At 43.2% G+C, this 16,756-nt stretch overlaps 1 protein-coding gene across 3 annotated transcripts in view; it reads right to left on the bottom strand.

Moving 5' to 3' along the window:
- The window catches only part of creb5b (cAMP responsive element binding protein 5b), a 34,006-nt gene extending 18,101 nt beyond the window's left edge, over positions 1 to 15,905 (bottom strand). The window contains exons 1-5 of one of the 3 annotated variants that reach the window (XM_037454339.2): positions 15,755 to 15,905; positions 10,596 to 10,673; positions 10,215 to 10,308; positions 8,613 to 8,734; positions 7,256 to 7,413 (exon numbers count right to left, since the gene is read on the bottom strand). In XM_037454339.2, the coding sequence (XP_037310236.2) occupies positions 7,256 to 7,413; positions 8,613 to 8,734; positions 10,215 to 10,308; positions 10,596 to 10,649 (428 nt within the window). In that variant the 5' untranslated portion in view covers positions 10,650 to 10,673; positions 15,755 to 15,905. Of the gene's footprint in view, positions 1 to 7,255; positions 7,414 to 8,612; positions 8,735 to 10,214; positions 10,309 to 10,595; positions 10,674 to 13,032; positions 13,086 to 15,700 lie in introns of those variants that run through there. The other 2 variants (XM_037454337.2, XM_037454338.2) reach the window with 2 other exon arrangements.
- Positions 15,906 to 16,756: the final 851 nt, after the last annotated feature.

The following is a 16,756-nucleotide window of genomic DNA, read 5'->3' on the forward strand; positions in this document are numbered from 1 at the left end:
TTGTTTTAGGAGAATCAATAAGTCTCCACATTATTGAGAACACGTGGGATGAATGCAGGCTCATTTTCTTTCTGCACTTCTGCACTTGAAAATCTCTGCAAACAAGAAGCATTTGGGTGAGCTGGACGTGACGGGTTAATATAAATCAAATGACCAAATCATAGCCTGGATTAGCCTTAGAGCGAGTAGTGAAGGCGTGATGGCAATTTAAGCGGGGGTGGAGGTACGGAGGGGTGCACCAGAGCAACGCTCCCCCACCTGAATAAATAACTGTATTTTTCCAGTCCTAAATATGTGCATTTACGCTCCAGACATTTAAGATTGCTCCACACACAGCATCATTACCATCCCCGACTATGTGTCATTCCTGTCTAACATCCCAATTTATCACAATCACACTCAGTTAACAGCACATATGACATCTGAGCAAGACTGCAAATCCAAACATTTCCACATGGGAAAAGTCATGAAAGTAGAATTAGGTCTGCAGTATAGCTGTGCGCTACACCAACACAGTTTCCCCATCGTCTAAGAGGAGGAAATAACAGTCACAAGGCAGCAGCTGATAATTCTGTAACTGTTTTGTATTCCTTATGATGCCTTCTTGATGAAAGTATTATGATGAGGCATTGTTGTCATCCCAAATCAACAGTGATTTTCTTCTTTTTAATTATATTGTAAAACCGTTGCTCACATCTCTTTGACAACTTGAAGTTGGCTTGTTCACAGTAGTTTGGAGTAGCTAATTTTGTTAAGTTCCTTATTTATGGTTATTATTATGAATTTCAAATGCATTACAATGTAGTCCTTTGCACATCTATATCAGAGAATTTCACTGCCTGATATGTCACAACCTTGTGCATGCGACACATGCTGTTATGCTGATTTAGTGTACATTTAGAGTTAGAGTATTCTCAGATGGTCCTGTTTAGACTGATTGCCACAGCGACTTTGATGGAAAATCTGCGGAAATCTTTATTCAACCATAAAAATAAAGAGTAAAGGTTCTGGAAGTGATTGTAAGAAACTTCAGAAAGTCCAGTGTGTGCCAGAACCAAACACTTCACAAAAATCTACAACACCTGATAAATGAAAAGCTTTCAGGTTCTGATATTGACATGAAGAAAGTTTAATCACACTGCAGTCAATAAGCTGAGTCAGGACATGGCACTGGCAGGTCGGTGCTGGAGAGAAGAAAGGCTTCTTTGAAGCTTGTACAGGTTGTGTTGCTGCGCCTGTCCCCTGCAGCAGAGCAGGGGGGGGGGGTGAGAGGGGTGCAGCATGTCCGACACCACCACTCAAACCATAACACAACCTGCTTGTCCAATGGGCGGAAAAACAACTCTAACGTCTAACACGCTTCCTCTGGATTAACTCAGCTAAATGCTGACACTGCTAATAAATAAATCATTTTTGACTGGCTGGAGTTAAAAAGCTTCTATTGACGAAAATAGGAATAATTTCCCATATTGATGTGTGTGTGAATGTTTATTTATTGCACTGCAGCATCAACAGAGTTGAAACACAAGTCCATTATTTGAAAGTTATTCAAGCATCTTCCAGAGTGACTGCTACAGGCCTCTCAAATGTAATCATTTCCTGCTTTAGTTTATCCTGTGATAATGAATTCCATATTTTGCTCTGGAAACTTCCATTACTGTCAGATATTTAATAGAGCAAAAACCTTTTTTGTCTATTTCCCTGAAAGCCGACGGAATTCATTGTCTTTGTGCTTTAGAGTGTCTGACGAACGATCTTCTCTGTGACTCAGTTCATTTATCAGTATTCAGCGGATTGATTAAGAAGAAGTAAACAAAACAAAAGTTAGTTGCAACCTTTAGTATCTAACTAGTATATAGTAACCCTGGATAACATACTTTCAGCATGTTATCCAGGGTTCCCACATGTAGGAAAAGAGCATTCTAACTGGAAGTGTCTTCCATTTAGTTGTCCCCCTCTCTCAGTGTTTACATCGAATTGACTGTTCATACATTACGTGCCAGACTGTACAGGGGATTAGTGGAATCACGTTCAGAGTGTTTGTGTGTGAATGGGTGCATGTTTCAGTGTGTGCATGTGAGTGAATAATGACGGGCTGCGGCTCCACTGAGGGGATTGATAATAGCCCGGCCCGCGGGCCCCAGGGGAGGGCAGGTAGACACTCTGCAGTCCTGACCCGCACTCTCACATTACTGAGTGCCTCGCTCCGAGCCCGGCTCTCCTCCACAAACCCCGCCCAAGACTTACCCCGCCGCTCCCACCTTCCCTCCACTATGACATCACTGCAAGGCCTTCGTCTATCCCAGAGTTCCTCTCCTGCGCTTTCTTATCACTTGTGCCATACTCTTCCTGCTACTTTTGCCCTCCTTCTTCCCCTATCCTCCTTATTGTCCTGTTAAACCTATATAGCTCTCTCTTCAGGACCCCTCAGGGTGAACTCAAGCCCCTCTGGATTGGCTTGCTCTAGCCTACAAACCCTGAAGCCGGCACACACACTAAGCTTTGCTGTCCCAATCCACACAGTCCCAGCTCCAACTCAAGCACTGGAGACTTAAACACAAGGGTTTGGCTGCCATCCAAGAAGAGCAAGAGGGGGAGAGCAAGGGAGAGTGAGGGAGAGCGAGGGAGAGCGAGGCAGAGCGAGGCAGAGCGAGGCAGAGCGAGAGGTGCAGTCAGTCCACTGACTCATATCCTTCCCTTTCTGACTCTGCTCCAGCAATGATGTAATGCTCTTGGCTTTTCGCCCTCCCCCCACCCTGTGCCTGCCTACCCCCAGATTCCGTCCCTCCCTCTTCTCCTCTCCTCTCCTCTTCTCTCCTCTCGACGGTTTTCCCTCTCTTTTCCTTCCTTGACTCGTCCAACATCTCTGCGCTCACTCCTTACTGGGTGAAGTCGCTGAGAGCTCTGGGTAGACACAGCAGCTAAAAACTTTCAAACGTAACCAAAACAGCCCAGGGCCAAGTTCCAGACGTTCGAGAGACGGCGGTGTAGTCGCCACGGGAACGGAGGTAAACAGAGCGAGAAACAAGGGCCTCAAACAGCTTGCAGCTGCCTGGCTCTCTGAGTAAACACTACACAGGACCTGCCCCTGATTTACTGCCTTTAATCACTGGTGGGAGGAGAGTGCCATGGGGTTTGGACTGAGGAAATAATAAGAATCTGATCAAATAAATCAGGCCTAATGGGTTACGACACAGGCTGACTTTTGTTAGCGGTGCTAGGAGGGATAGATGCTGGGAGGGTGCTGGGATGGGGTGTCCTCGCATCAGGGAGTCTCAAGCTGAGTAAAGCCATGCCAAAGCACAACTGAGAGATGTTGGTGTAGGATTCTCTGGAGTGAATGTTGTGGTATTTATTCCACAAGTGTTGTGGTATTTATTCACCAAATATGATGTTGTTTTTCCGCATTAAATGCTAATGGCGTCTCATGAGCGGAGATGCGTTGTCTTGCGTTTTCATTGAAATAATCACCGGTCAATCAGAATGAAAGTTCATGTTTTTACAAGCTAATATTATGTCAGGCAGCACCTGCCTGATGTTGTAATATTTCGCTTACATCACCGCTTTCATTTTTTAATAATACTTAATGTTTCTCATTCTTCATCATCTCAAACTTACTTTGCTTGTTTGTCCCACCCCTTCAACCTGATTCCTGAATTTCACATTTAGTCTCATTGCACTGTATTTAATTTGGTTTTCCATCTTCATTTTCCATTCATAATCTCAGTTTCTGAGACCGTATTTCATTCTGATCCCACTTTATCCACACTTCCATCCAAACATGATCCATCTTTTCCTTCCCTTTTGCCGACCTGTCTTTTATCTTCTCCTCCACACGACGGGACACCGTCCTGCTGTCCTCACGTCTGAGGTCTCTCTTCACTCTCTCTCCCGTTCTCCCTCCTGATCCTTCATTTCCTCTCCTACGCCTACCTCCTATCATCTTCTTCCTCTCCTCCATCTACCTCTGATCCCTTTCTTCCTCCCCTATGTCCACCTCTGATCCCCCTTTTCCACACCTCCCCACGTTGTGATCCCTGCTCCCCAGAGCTGTGAGGCATGTCCCAGTGTGTGAGTTGCCTGTGCAGGAGCCTGCATGTGTGGTGGCCCCGGGGCAGAGATGACACAGCCCCACTGGAATGAGAGGGAACAGAGTCTGGGCGTTCCTCTACAAATGCACTATTAAACCCACTGCAGTACACAATGAGCTCATCTTAATTCAGGTCAGATGTACATCCTGCATCCTCTTCCCTTTTCTTTTTCCTTCCTCTTTTGTAATTAATTGCACTATTTTCTGTATTTTTGTTTATGTGTTCTACTCTTCTCTCAGCCTGCTACTATTGTATGTGCATTAGTTACACAGGCTTAACACAGTTCTACCCTTTGCCTGTATTTTTTTTGCGGAGAAGGGCATTTGCCAATTAGGGGCATGACGTGGGCGCCATGCGCTCCTGTACTGAGGGCGAACCTCCCTCCTTATCACCACTTTATGAATGCAATCTAATCACAAACAATAATAAAGGAAGTTGTATTTAAATTGTGAAGTTCATGAGGTCAACATGTGTCCATGGAAAGCCTATAACTCTCTGTGGAGGTGTGCAGATGTTTGCTTATCCGACACAATGGGTGTTGAAATCCGAACAGTTGGTTTATCCAACGCATGGGAAAATGTGGTATGCAAAGCATCCTGGATTTGAAATGGTCAAAACGTTTAGCGCCACTTCGCTATCATCAATTAATTGTTAGGTAACAGCTGAAGTACTACATGAGGAAAAACTAAATCCCATCAGGATCAAAATGAATTGTATATGAAGAATCGTGTACGGACTGTATTTTAGTGCAAGCCAGAATACAGAAATGATATCATCTGGATTGAGATAATGATCATCATCTACGCAAAGAAAAAAATAAATGCGATGCGTTGAAACAGAGAAAATAGAAAGATAGCAAGGGTTCTCAATAATCAATTAGCATATCACCAAATTAACTTAAGAAAACAGGAAGTTCAAATGTGTCACACTACACTTGAGCTTTGCATGTAACGCTCCAGTTTTGAGGGCATGAAGACCAACACCTATATGTGCTACTTCCTTTAAAGGCAGAAACCAGGAACTCAAGTGGCTCTGAAGTGTGACAAATATTGTGCATTTAAAGCATCATGGTAAAAAAAAAACAGTAAGGGACTTCCTTCAGATCTTTGAACAGTGATGTGACACCCAAACTTTGCAAAGTTGCAAAGAGGACGCCCAGGGTGGGACACGACCAACAAGACCCATAGCCAGCGGAGAAAAATGAGTTTTTAAATGCCTTGTGCCCACAACCATACCAGCATATCTCCAACTTGGAGTCAAAAGGTTGAGGTTTCCACAGAATATTGTATCTCACATGGTTGACTTCCAACATCCAACGAATTTTACTCTGACATAACTCATCACCAGATGTTTAGAATTGAAAAGCATAAAGCATTCAAATCTGTTGGCCGCGGCCTCCCTTTGTGTGATACTGATAGCCGTGACATTCAGATCTGCTCGTTCTTTCTTGTGCCTGGTTTTAACACTGGTTTGTGTCAGTGCAGCTCCCCAAAGACCTTGTTTAGGGCCTCAGAGCAGAAGGGTAGAGAGAGAGAGAGAGGGAGAGAGAGGTCCTCATGTTTCACAGCTGCAGGCCCAGCTCAACCCTAAAGTAAATCGACTTGAGGAAAGCCAATCCTAATTGATTCCAAGCCTCAAAGCTCTTTAGTAAACATTGTGGGGCAATGAAAGTGACTTGTTATCCTAATTCATTGGACGCTCACGCTGCGCGTTCAGCAGAGCCGAGAACGAAAGAAGCAGATGGAGGCGAGATAAAACTGTTTGTGTTTGGTGATTTCTTCTCATTTAGAGATGTATTCATCACAAAGATGAAAGGTTAATCACACGTGCGCAAACAACACCGACGAGGGTAACTTCCGCCAACGGTCTGAGCTAAGAATTGAAATCCAAGCACAAACATGAGCACGTTACAATTGTCTTTTCTTCGATACATTGTCACTTCACACAAGTGACCTAACAGCAAACCACAGGGAAACCCTGATCTTGTACAGCTAGCCTCGGTCCAGACGAGTGTCCCGTGTGTTCGGTTGGCCCTAACGGCTTCCTGTGGAAGCACCGCTTCTCTGTGGAGGGGTTTCTCTCTGGTCCAAATTCACTCATCCTTTTCATGTGGATTCTACCGTCCTCGTAAACAAGTGACAGTTTTAGGCAGTTTTAGTTCAGACAGTGAATCAGTCGCATAGGAAACACCTCATACTGTGCTATGATAACTACAGCTGGGACCTATGTGCCACCCTGTGTTTGTAGACCCCTGCCACACGGCATACCAGCTGGTATGGGTTTTTAATGACAGGTGAACTCAGGTGAGGGCAGGCCCAGCAAAGTCTCTGTTACTGGCAGTGATTGCTGCTCCTCCAAGGGGTTGAAATTTCATCCGCCTCCTCAACAAAGAGCCCGACGGAGCGTCAGTCAGGCTTAGTAATGAGCCTCCCATCCAATATTCACTAGCTTCTCGAGCAGTAAATGTACACACAGGACAACCTCGGCACAGCACAGGCCCAACACTGAGCCTTCTCAATGTCTTGCTGGCAACAGGTCTGGTTTACAGTAACAAAAGCCCAGGCTCAAGTTTGAAGGTGGTTGGGGGTTAAGGGATAAAGCCAAAATGAGGTCAGGTGATTGGATCCATAAGTAAAGAATATATTTATAATCTTGGGTAAAAAACATCTGTTGGATACACTTTTAGCACGGCAGCTTTACCTTCGGCAGAAAGGAACTATGTTCGAGCATGAAATGCTAAACTGCTGTAAAAGCAGCCACCGCTAAGTCTTCAACAACAACCTCATCTTGTCCTCTGGGACCCTCTCTGGCATGCTCTGCTCTGGGACAATACTGAATGAACAGCAAAACACGGATCGCATGCCCCCACACACACTGCTCCGAATGTAACAAAACACTGACATTACCTCAGAGTTTATGGAGGGATGACAATCGGCACGGACACAAAAGGACCAGGCCGAGCCTGAGGCTGCCGCCGTAACGGGGGCGCACTTGAGGTGAGGGGAGACACTCCGCGCTCCTTAGATTATGTTCAGTCTGTCAGCAGTTATTTAAAAGCGCTTCTACTACTCATATTGAACGGAGATGCAAAAACAAAACCAATTATCCCCCACACTTTTCATAATGAAGTTCTGCGGGACTGCCAGGCCGCTCGGCCTCCTCACCCTATCTGTCTGTTGGTGGAAGGAGCCTGAGTGATGACGGAGCTGGACTGAGGGGAGGGCAGGGCCTGCTGGATCACTATGCTGGTATCATGGTTGCCCATCTGCGAGTGGGACTGCTGGTGCTGGCCTTGGCCCGCCTGGCCGTGCAGCGAGACGCTCTGCAGCGAGAGAAAAAGCAAGCAGAGGATACAATGTCAGGACTATGTCACATTCTTGCCTGCACGTAGGTTTTTCAGCACGCTGTTTGAATGAGCAATGAAGAACTATGCAATCTATCATCTGCAGGCTGAGTAGAGGAAGCATTGAGAGCCTAATAAAGACCAGGTTTCCTTGTTGCTCTTTTACCGCGTGTATATTCTGAAATAACCCCGTACTGACACAATCTATGCCGGGGATAAACGCACATATTTTGGCATACAACAAACAAGTGAAGTCATTTGCATCGAGGCAAACTTACAAACAGCTGCGGGCAAAGATTATACATTAAAAAAAGTAAATAATAACGCAGTCCCAACTTTTTAGAAATATTTCACCCGACAACAAGGAAAAGAAAAATGTGATTATTAAATATCATATCGGCCGATTATTCCTTCTTGCGTATTACTATGGCGGCCCAGGGGAGTCTTGCTGTGACTCGCCGCCTGCTGACTCGGCAGAGCCTCCCATCTTAAACCACACTGGCTGGGGAGGCTAGACAAGGCTGACCTGAGCACAGACGAGCTCCAGAGCCAAACCACCCAGACAACAGCTCAGCTGCAGCCTGCACTGCACATCTTTCCAGACATTAGATAAGCAGTCTGTCTTGCGGTGGTTTGACTAGTTCCCGTGTTGAAGGTGAAGGTGCCACAGGTACATGGGTAAATGATCATATCATGTGAAAAAATTTGGTGGGGGGGGGGGATTCAAAATTGAATTGAACCAAAAGAGTTGTCTCCGGGGTATGTCCGTACGTCTGTGAGGACACTCCTTCCCTGACAGATAGCTGTGGAGCTGTTTGAAGTTACAGGTGAGGAACCCGATGCCTTTCCCTCCTCATCTGTGATGTGTGTCAAATCTCCACCAGTCCGTCAGTGTCAAACAAGACTGATGGAGATCCGGGCGACGTGCCGTGTGGGCACCACTCCACTTAACTTAAAGGGAAAGGGTGACGATATGGCAGAAATATAGGAGGTGGATATTAACACGCAAACAGGGAGTTTTTAATCTATTAAAGGTTCCTCAGATCACAGCGTGCGAGCAGCCGTTGGTCACATGACTGATGCCAGCAGCAGACAGCAGTTCATAACCCCTTTGGGGGGGCAGTAGGTTCAACTGGGTTCTTTTTCAGCCCGAGGCTTTGTTCTCCGCTCTGCGGTACCTGTTTATTGTCCTCTTCTTCCTGGGCCTTGCAAAACTCCTGCTCTATGGAGCAATCCAGTTCACTGAATAATCCCACTTCCTCACAGTTCTTCAAGAAGCGTGTTGGTGTGGGCGTCTGGCCTGGAAATCAAGGGAAGATGTTTTGAGTTCCAGCTTTAAATCCTACATGCTTCACATACAGAGTAATGTTATTGCCAAATATATTCAATTATTATTATAGTCAGCTCACTTGATCCCATTTTTGTAAAATTAGACTAAAAGCTCTTCCCAGAGGCCGATGTAGATCTCCATGAAGATTAAAGTAGAAAGAATGTACATTTCTGTTGTGTTTTTGCACTGACTTTAAGAAAACATAACTTCCATTCTGTTATCGAGGGAGAGATACTGCGCTTGACAGCCCCATTTCAGCTGATAAAGTACAGATCCCACCTACCGAGTGGGGGTCTTATTTGTGGAGCTCAGTCAAGCCGCGGTATTCAACTTGATGTTGGGGGGCGGGGGGGGAAGCACAGAGATCAGGTTTCAGCTGAAGGTGATTTTAGGATCAGGCTTGTTTCAAAGACTAAAAGCGTACTTCATGGTCTGTTTATACATTCTGACTAGACCGGGGTTTGACTTTCATCACAACCTGTGTACCCAAAATAAGATACTTTTTTTCCCCAATTTGAACAACTTATGCCTAATTAATAAAAAAGCGCGTAGCTTCCATCTTTAGTTGAGGATAATAACTATGACTCAATGGAGCAGCAGATTAACTTTAGGTCAACCATCATAGTACTAACATTCAAAGAGAAGACAGTGCCAGTGAGAGCATGTTACCGTGTGGCTGAGCTATAACTTATAGTAAAAGCCGTGACTATTTATCCTGAGTTCTCAGTAAGAGAAATAGTCAGAGCTGTAACTCAGACAACAGGCGATAAGGACAGTCGGCCTAGAAAATCTTTCTTATCACTGGGGGTAAATAACAAAGAAGACACAATCTCTGCAGTGTAGTGTTGTCAGCTAGTGTGGCCTGGACGTGAATAGAAACAGCAAATAGAGAATAGAGATCTGTACTTACCGGTCAGCCGTGGGTTAACACTTCTATGTGTGGCACACTATCTATAGTTTGATATTTTTGGGGGTAATAAATTATAGACAAGGCTGTCGAAAAGAGATTCTTAGTCCACTAACATGATTTTATCAACTAATGGATTTGTTAATTAATTGACTGATCTGTAAAATTGAGTTGTTTCACAAAGAGGGTTTTGAAACCACCTCACTCCATTTATTACTATCTAGAAATATGAAAACTGATGACACATTTGATGGTAAAATGCAAAACGCACTTTGGCCAAACGTGACGACTCGTTCAGTCGTATGTCAGCACTCCCCGAAGTGTGCAGCGTTAAGGGCTGGGCTGCAAGGTAGTGTATCATATGTTTTACATTATTGTAAACAACTGCCATAGACATGCCATGCATTTTTCTGATGGTAGACAAGTGTGTCTGAGCATGAGTCACCGAAGCAAACACACCTGCAAATGAACTGCAAGTTTGAACCCTTCTGAGGTAGTGTGTGTGTGTGTGTGTGTGTCTGTAGTAATGTAGCCGTAACTCACCTGATAACATGTTGTCGTTCTTTATGGAGGGGAACTTAAGGGTCATCTCATGTTTGTGTCTATGTATCATCAAATGGTCCTCCGTCTGGAATCGCTGTTGAGGGTTTCAAAAGTACTATTGTAAGAATTGTAAGCAAAACACAAAGTGTTGTAATAATGAATTTTTAAAAAAATTAAATAAAATGACGTTCACTGGCATTTGCCATTTATTGAGTGCCTGATTGACATCAAAGACCATTTTTATGTGTAGCTATTTTCAAACCCGCACATTATTCAATTTGTGTTACACGTGGAGCGTTGCCATTCTGTTTCTCACTGTGCGTGAGGAAGTAAGCCCCTCCTCGGGCCGTGGTGTACGCCGTGTTGTGTTGTGGTTCTCACCTGAGAACAGCCTGGAGCGTTGCACACGTACGGCCTTTCCTGGTCCGAGTTCATCCCTCTGGCCACCTTCTCATAAAACTACAGAGAAAAAGGGAAGAAAAAGAAAAATGGGGGAGAGGAAGTGAATTACATGAGTTTCCACGGCCAGCCTCCAAGAGGAAAAAAACACTCATTGTGTCACGCTAGACATGAAATTGCTATTGCACCTGAAACAGCTGTGTGGTTGTTTTCAGTGATAAAACTGTTTTCTCACACTACAGTAATCAAGGATCCACTAAAACAACATCAAGTTTTGAGGGTTATAAAAAGGACTGCAATCAACGAGACGGCATTCAAACAGTCTAGCATACTTGAACAGTTCATTTTGTTAAGCACTATGCCATTATTAACCATAATCTAGACTATAAGTCATGAACCAAAACAACAAAATAATGTGTTGTTATAAAACTCAATAAAACTTGCAATTATCATTCAATCATCATTCATCATTACTCATTCAATATTTATTTCTCCAGAACAAATCAGGTATACAGAGGTGCAGGTACACGTCCGGGAGCTACTGCTACTTTTGGATTCAACTTTAAATGGAATGCTCTTTTTGAAAGTTGACACTATTTTCATGTCTCAGCCAGCGGCCATTGAAGGATTCATTTTTAAATTCTTAGTATACACGTATAGCCAGAAGGAGAAAAAGGAGTCCTGCCAGAGCCACATTGCATGAAGGAGGGACACCTGTAGCAGTTTACTTCTTTAAAAAAACAACTTTAAAAACATTTGTTTTTCACCTTCTACCAAATCTGTGCTTTCTAAGTAATTTCTTGGTCGACTAAAGCTAAACTAATAGCTGATCATGTCAAAAGTGCAATGTTATCTTGCTTTAAAAACTTAGATTGAAAAATAGACACATTTTTCCAGAAAAGAGGAGAGCCTTTTATCTTCCAAATTTAAGACCAAAAAAATGCCGTAAACAGACTGTCCCCCCCGTTCACCTAGAGAGACAAATCATGCACAAAAGGATGCATTCTGAATTCAGCTTTAAAAATATATGAAAAACAGCCCGGCTATATTTATGACAGGACGTCAGAGAGAAAAACAACGGAAATAACAGGTTCATTTTAACAGCTTCTCAAGATCAAACCAAGAGCATTGACATGACATTTAAAGTGCACTTTAATCAATCATTGCATTTCATGCATGTGATACCTCACACACATTCATTTATACCATTAACTTTTGCAGCCGTTCCTGCCAACATTACCCATTTCAGTGCGGTGCTGTTTTTTTTTTGTCAGAACGGGTACAAATTGACATGGTTTTTATGTGGAAAGAAACCGGTATCGATGGCATAGAAACCACACGGCTTTTCCAATGTGAACTGCATTGTGTCTCTAAAGATTATTTTAAGAAAACACCAAACGCATGTTTAGAATGATCGAATTAAGTGAGCAGATATGTCATTATTTAAGAATTATTTGGACTCGTTCTTGTCTCGAACACATTATTGTAATGACTGCTGGCTACTGTATCATTATCACGTATTTCTCATTTCAAGGTCTTACGATGCCGACTACCATCAAACACTAACAAACATCCTCTGAGTAGTCTCCACACACTAGACGCCCTTCACTTTCTGACAAATGTTTTGACAATTGTTAAGTGAGTTATACAAGAATGAAGGTGGTCTTTATTAATCCAGCACTCGGGGACCATCTTTATCTGTGAGCCAGTGCCTGGATCAATAACAGGACGATCCCAGCTCTGAACACACAGGCCTGTTGGTGAAGCACTAACAAGGATTGAACATTCAAACACTTTACGGGAAGGTCCCAGTTTGCCCAAAGCTGCACTGAGAGCGTGTGAACAGCCAGAATTTCCCTTTTGTAAAAAAAAAACGATTTGAATGGTGCTCGGATGAATGAGGATTGCTGGTCGTCGTTAAAAAAAACGGCCGTAAACAAAAGTGAAGCTGAATAAATACAAAGAACTGTTAGTAAGCAACGCAACAATACTTTTGTCTGTTGTCTGTTGTCTTCTTCGGTCTAAATGTCTACCACTGATACAATCCCTAAAACAAACAAATAAAAGAAGCATTGATCATTGAATCATCAGCATTGGAGTTCTTTTTTGATCATATACAGTCTGGATAATGGATCCTCTACATTATTTACAGAAGCGATACTGCACCCAACATTTTGAATTTAATACACAACTACAATCAACGTTTATTACTCTGCGTTTATTACTCGGCCTTCATCAGCTCCCGAGAAAGGTTCCCAGATTCAAGTCGCTGCCACACGTCACGTGTCCAGCATGAATACCTTCATACACTATGTACATGTGTGTCTTTTTCACGGGTTCAGACTATTTCCTTAAGCACAGTCAAAACACTCAAATGTTGTGTTATGCTAAGCAGTGTTGTTGACCTAACGAGCTGTACCTCATGACCGAGCCTGCAGAACAGCATCTGGACAGGGTCTCTCTGTCAGGGCGCAATGAGCCCCGGCCTCTCATTCTGTCACCAGCTCACTCCGTCTCTACGACAGGGCCCCTCCGAAGTCACCTGGTTTCCTTTGACACAACAAACACGACTAACTATGACCATCCGAACCTTGTAACACAAACTAGATCCAGGACGCTGACGAGTCTACATTTTGGGGAACATTTATGTATAAAGTACAGTAACACCGAACGTTAAGCTGTTGGTACGTTTGTACATGAAATGCTGCTGTGGTCTGATTATTTTTCCTAAACTAATCAATTGTAACTATTAATTACTCATGCATTTTTAATGCAACCTCCCCCCAATATCAATAATACGAAACTAGAAAACTGAGAAAACAGATGCAAAAAAGTGACTTTCACGTTCCTCATTCTATAATAAGATGTGTTCATTTCATCACATTTACCAGGAAATTCAAGCCATATGATGCATAACTTTCATCCATTAGTTCTATGAATTCCTGTGAATTATCCAAAAGCTTTCACACTTAAAATTACCAGTATTCAACGCCCCTTTCCCTGGAAGCGGCACTTGGCTCTCATTTGATATATATGTTTTAGTTTAGCAGAGGAAATTTGGTTACACTTTACATTAACTATATCCCGATGTGTGCGAGGGGAAGGATTAGGGTCCGGCGTTCGATTTCAAGAGGAGCTGGACAGGAATTCTGCAGGTAGACCGCATATTAGAATTCAAACAATATGTTGAGGAAAAGATGGGTTGGGGTGCAAAGGCATATGGGGTTAAAGCAAGCACCAACATGCACAGCCATTCAAATCTCCAGCTCCCCATAGCCTGGGCCTTTGACAGCACAAGTTCAAGGTAGGATCACTGCAAACCCTGGGGCAAGGAACATGGCCTTGTGCCCTGAACTCCAGCTCTTCAAGTGAATGCATGACAAAATGACTGCTGTGGTGTAAACTTCAAGACCTACCAATTACTCTCTTCCACAACATGTGCCCTTATAACCAATACAAAGAAACTCAGACAGTCTCAGAGGGCTGCCGTGTCACTCACACTATTCTTATTTTTTAAATATTTGGTTTACCGTTACTGAAAGAGAGGGACAATTCCCAGGATATTTAGAAATATGCAAGTTAACATCTGCACAAGTTTCTTCTTAGGGCAGTTGGACTTTTGTTGTCAGACTGGAGATTTATGATGTAAATCATGTTATTCAACCCCTTTAGGGTTATTATCAGAGGAATGCTTCACCTTGAGCACATGCAACAAGCATCAACAAATAAAGGTCACATTTCATTACTGCAATGAGCCGCTGCAATCAAGCTGAACATTGTGTACAATATGCAAAGAATTAGATCTGCATCAAGGTCACTAAAGAACTCATGTTATCCAGTAAGTCATTTTACAGTCTTTGCTGTTTTGTAGTCATTCGTGCAACTCACATTTGAATGTTTATTTTGTAATTTTGTATAGATAATTATTGAAAGTTAAATTTAGATACAAATAAAAACGGATTTATCCTTTATTATTATCATTATGTCACAATTATTGCCTCCTTATCCATCGATATATCAGAGGATTCTTCGCCGTGATATTTACAACAAAGACTTGGGGCAAGTGAGTTCAACTTTTTATCAGACTGTTGCGTTAAAAAAACATGACTTTTTCCTGCAAAAACGTCAAATACAGCTCAGTATTTATAAAGGATCAACATGACTAACTTTATCATCAAATTTAGGTGTTAGTATTAAATTAAAAGGGAAACAATAAAACCGGGAGCCTGCGCGTTAATTTAAAGCAGCGTGCATGAGAAACAAGTGGTTATTGATGGCGATGTCAATAAACATAATGACAGGAGGGGGGGTAATCAAATGATTAGAACATCTTTCCTCTTTTCAAGCCGTATAGCGCACAGACGCAAAGCCGCCTCGTCAGCACAACCTTCCTGAAAGTAACCCTCAACATCTCAGCGCTTAATCAAATATCGACTGGTCTGCAGAATGACGTAATGTGGCTCACATTGCTCTCGAACGGAAAAACGGTGAACGGTACATTTCTCGGTAGCAGGCTCATCATCACTCTTTTCTTTTAATTGGCGTGACCGCGAGACCACCGAGCGATCATTGTCGCGACCAGGGCTGGACCGCGCACGCGGACAGTCGGGACCAACGCCGGTATGCGTGTATCCCGAGATGGGACGGGCACGGCAGTGATGCAGGGATCCAGCTCTGCGCTATGGAGCAAACAGAACATTTGGCGAAGGGAATTGGCGTGAATTGCAATGACAAATGATCCTTTGCAATGACCATTTCTGTAGGTCTGAGTCGGGTTCGAGATGAATTCCTGCAGACTTGTCTCCGGTGCAATGAGACGGACCGATGAGCGGCACTTGACTCCGCGTTCAACTTCAACAGTCAACCACGCACGGACACTGGAGAGCGATGACAATGCGCGTTACTTCATAACTATCGCGATCTATTTTCTCATTCACTGGCACGCACAAATCAGAAGATGACGAAGAATAAGAAGGGGGAAAAAAACATGACATCTCGACAGCGTGTAGGAACAACAAAGCAAGCTGTTGCATGAAAAAAAAGAGGAGATAAAAAGTCAAAAGGATCTCTTTTAACAAACAACAAACCTGCAGCGGTGCGTGCACGGTCCTCTGCATGGTGGCGTGAGGTTTTCAACTTACCAAACAAGTGTAGAAAATGTGAAGCAGTCTCTGAGAAGAAACCACGTTGGACTGAGAAAAGATTACAATACGATCTATTTAGAGAAGCATAACGTCACCCCCGGGTGACGTCACGTGGGATTCCTGAACTTCTAAATCATTGCGGTTCGGGGCGGGGTTTACGAAGGCACGCCCACGGGCATGGCTTGACTCCGCTGCTGGACCCGGAGTGGGTGTGGTCCAGATCTCCAGTGCTCACCAATTAGGCATGCAAATAAGGCCAAAGTCCCGCCTCTTCTTAATTGACCACTTCGTCACTCGGTCTCAGCGGAGGGACATCTCTATCAACTAAGTATGAAACGTCAATCACACATTTTAACACTTGAAGAGAACACTTTCTACTGCTGTTGAAAAAATTAAATAAAATGTAAAAAGTAGTAAACTGGAGTCAATAGACATTTTGTGTCCTGCTAACTTAATGCACTTTTTGGGGTTTAGTAATAATGATGAAGGAAACAACTTGAGTAGGCAGAAGACCCATTAAACCCACTATATTTTAACAAAGTCCAATTGTCACTGTGGGAAAAGCTCAACTTCAACATGAATAGCAACTTAATAAAAGGTGTGCCACCGTTGATTTGATTATTCACACAGGTGCTTTATAGTGTGAACTGTCCAAATGCTAAGTGCTTACTGGAGTCATTACTTGAAAGTTTGTACAGTATTTGCCAGATATAACAGTTATAAAATAAAATAATAAATAAATAAAATCTTTATATTTAATTTGAACTTGTTCATGTCGGATGGGCGTTTTGTGCAATATGAAGCCATGATGACGAGCCACCAACAGATGTGTCCAGGTGGATGTCTGTCATGTGATGCCCGGGTTATCCTGAGGCCAAAATCAGCTCATTCCTCCTTCTCCCTTTGTGAAATGTGTACAGCAATATTGGTTCAGACATATTTGCTGGTGATTTACTGATCACAGATTGATTTGGACATGTTTGAAGAATAAGCACAAAA

The sequence above is a fragment of the Pungitius pungitius genome, chromosome 11, assembly GCF_949316345.1.
Source record: "Pungitius pungitius chromosome 11, fPunPun2.1, whole genome shotgun sequence".
In the NCBI taxonomy this organism is placed as follows: Eukaryota; Metazoa; Chordata; class Actinopteri; order Perciformes; family Gasterosteidae; genus Pungitius; species Pungitius pungitius.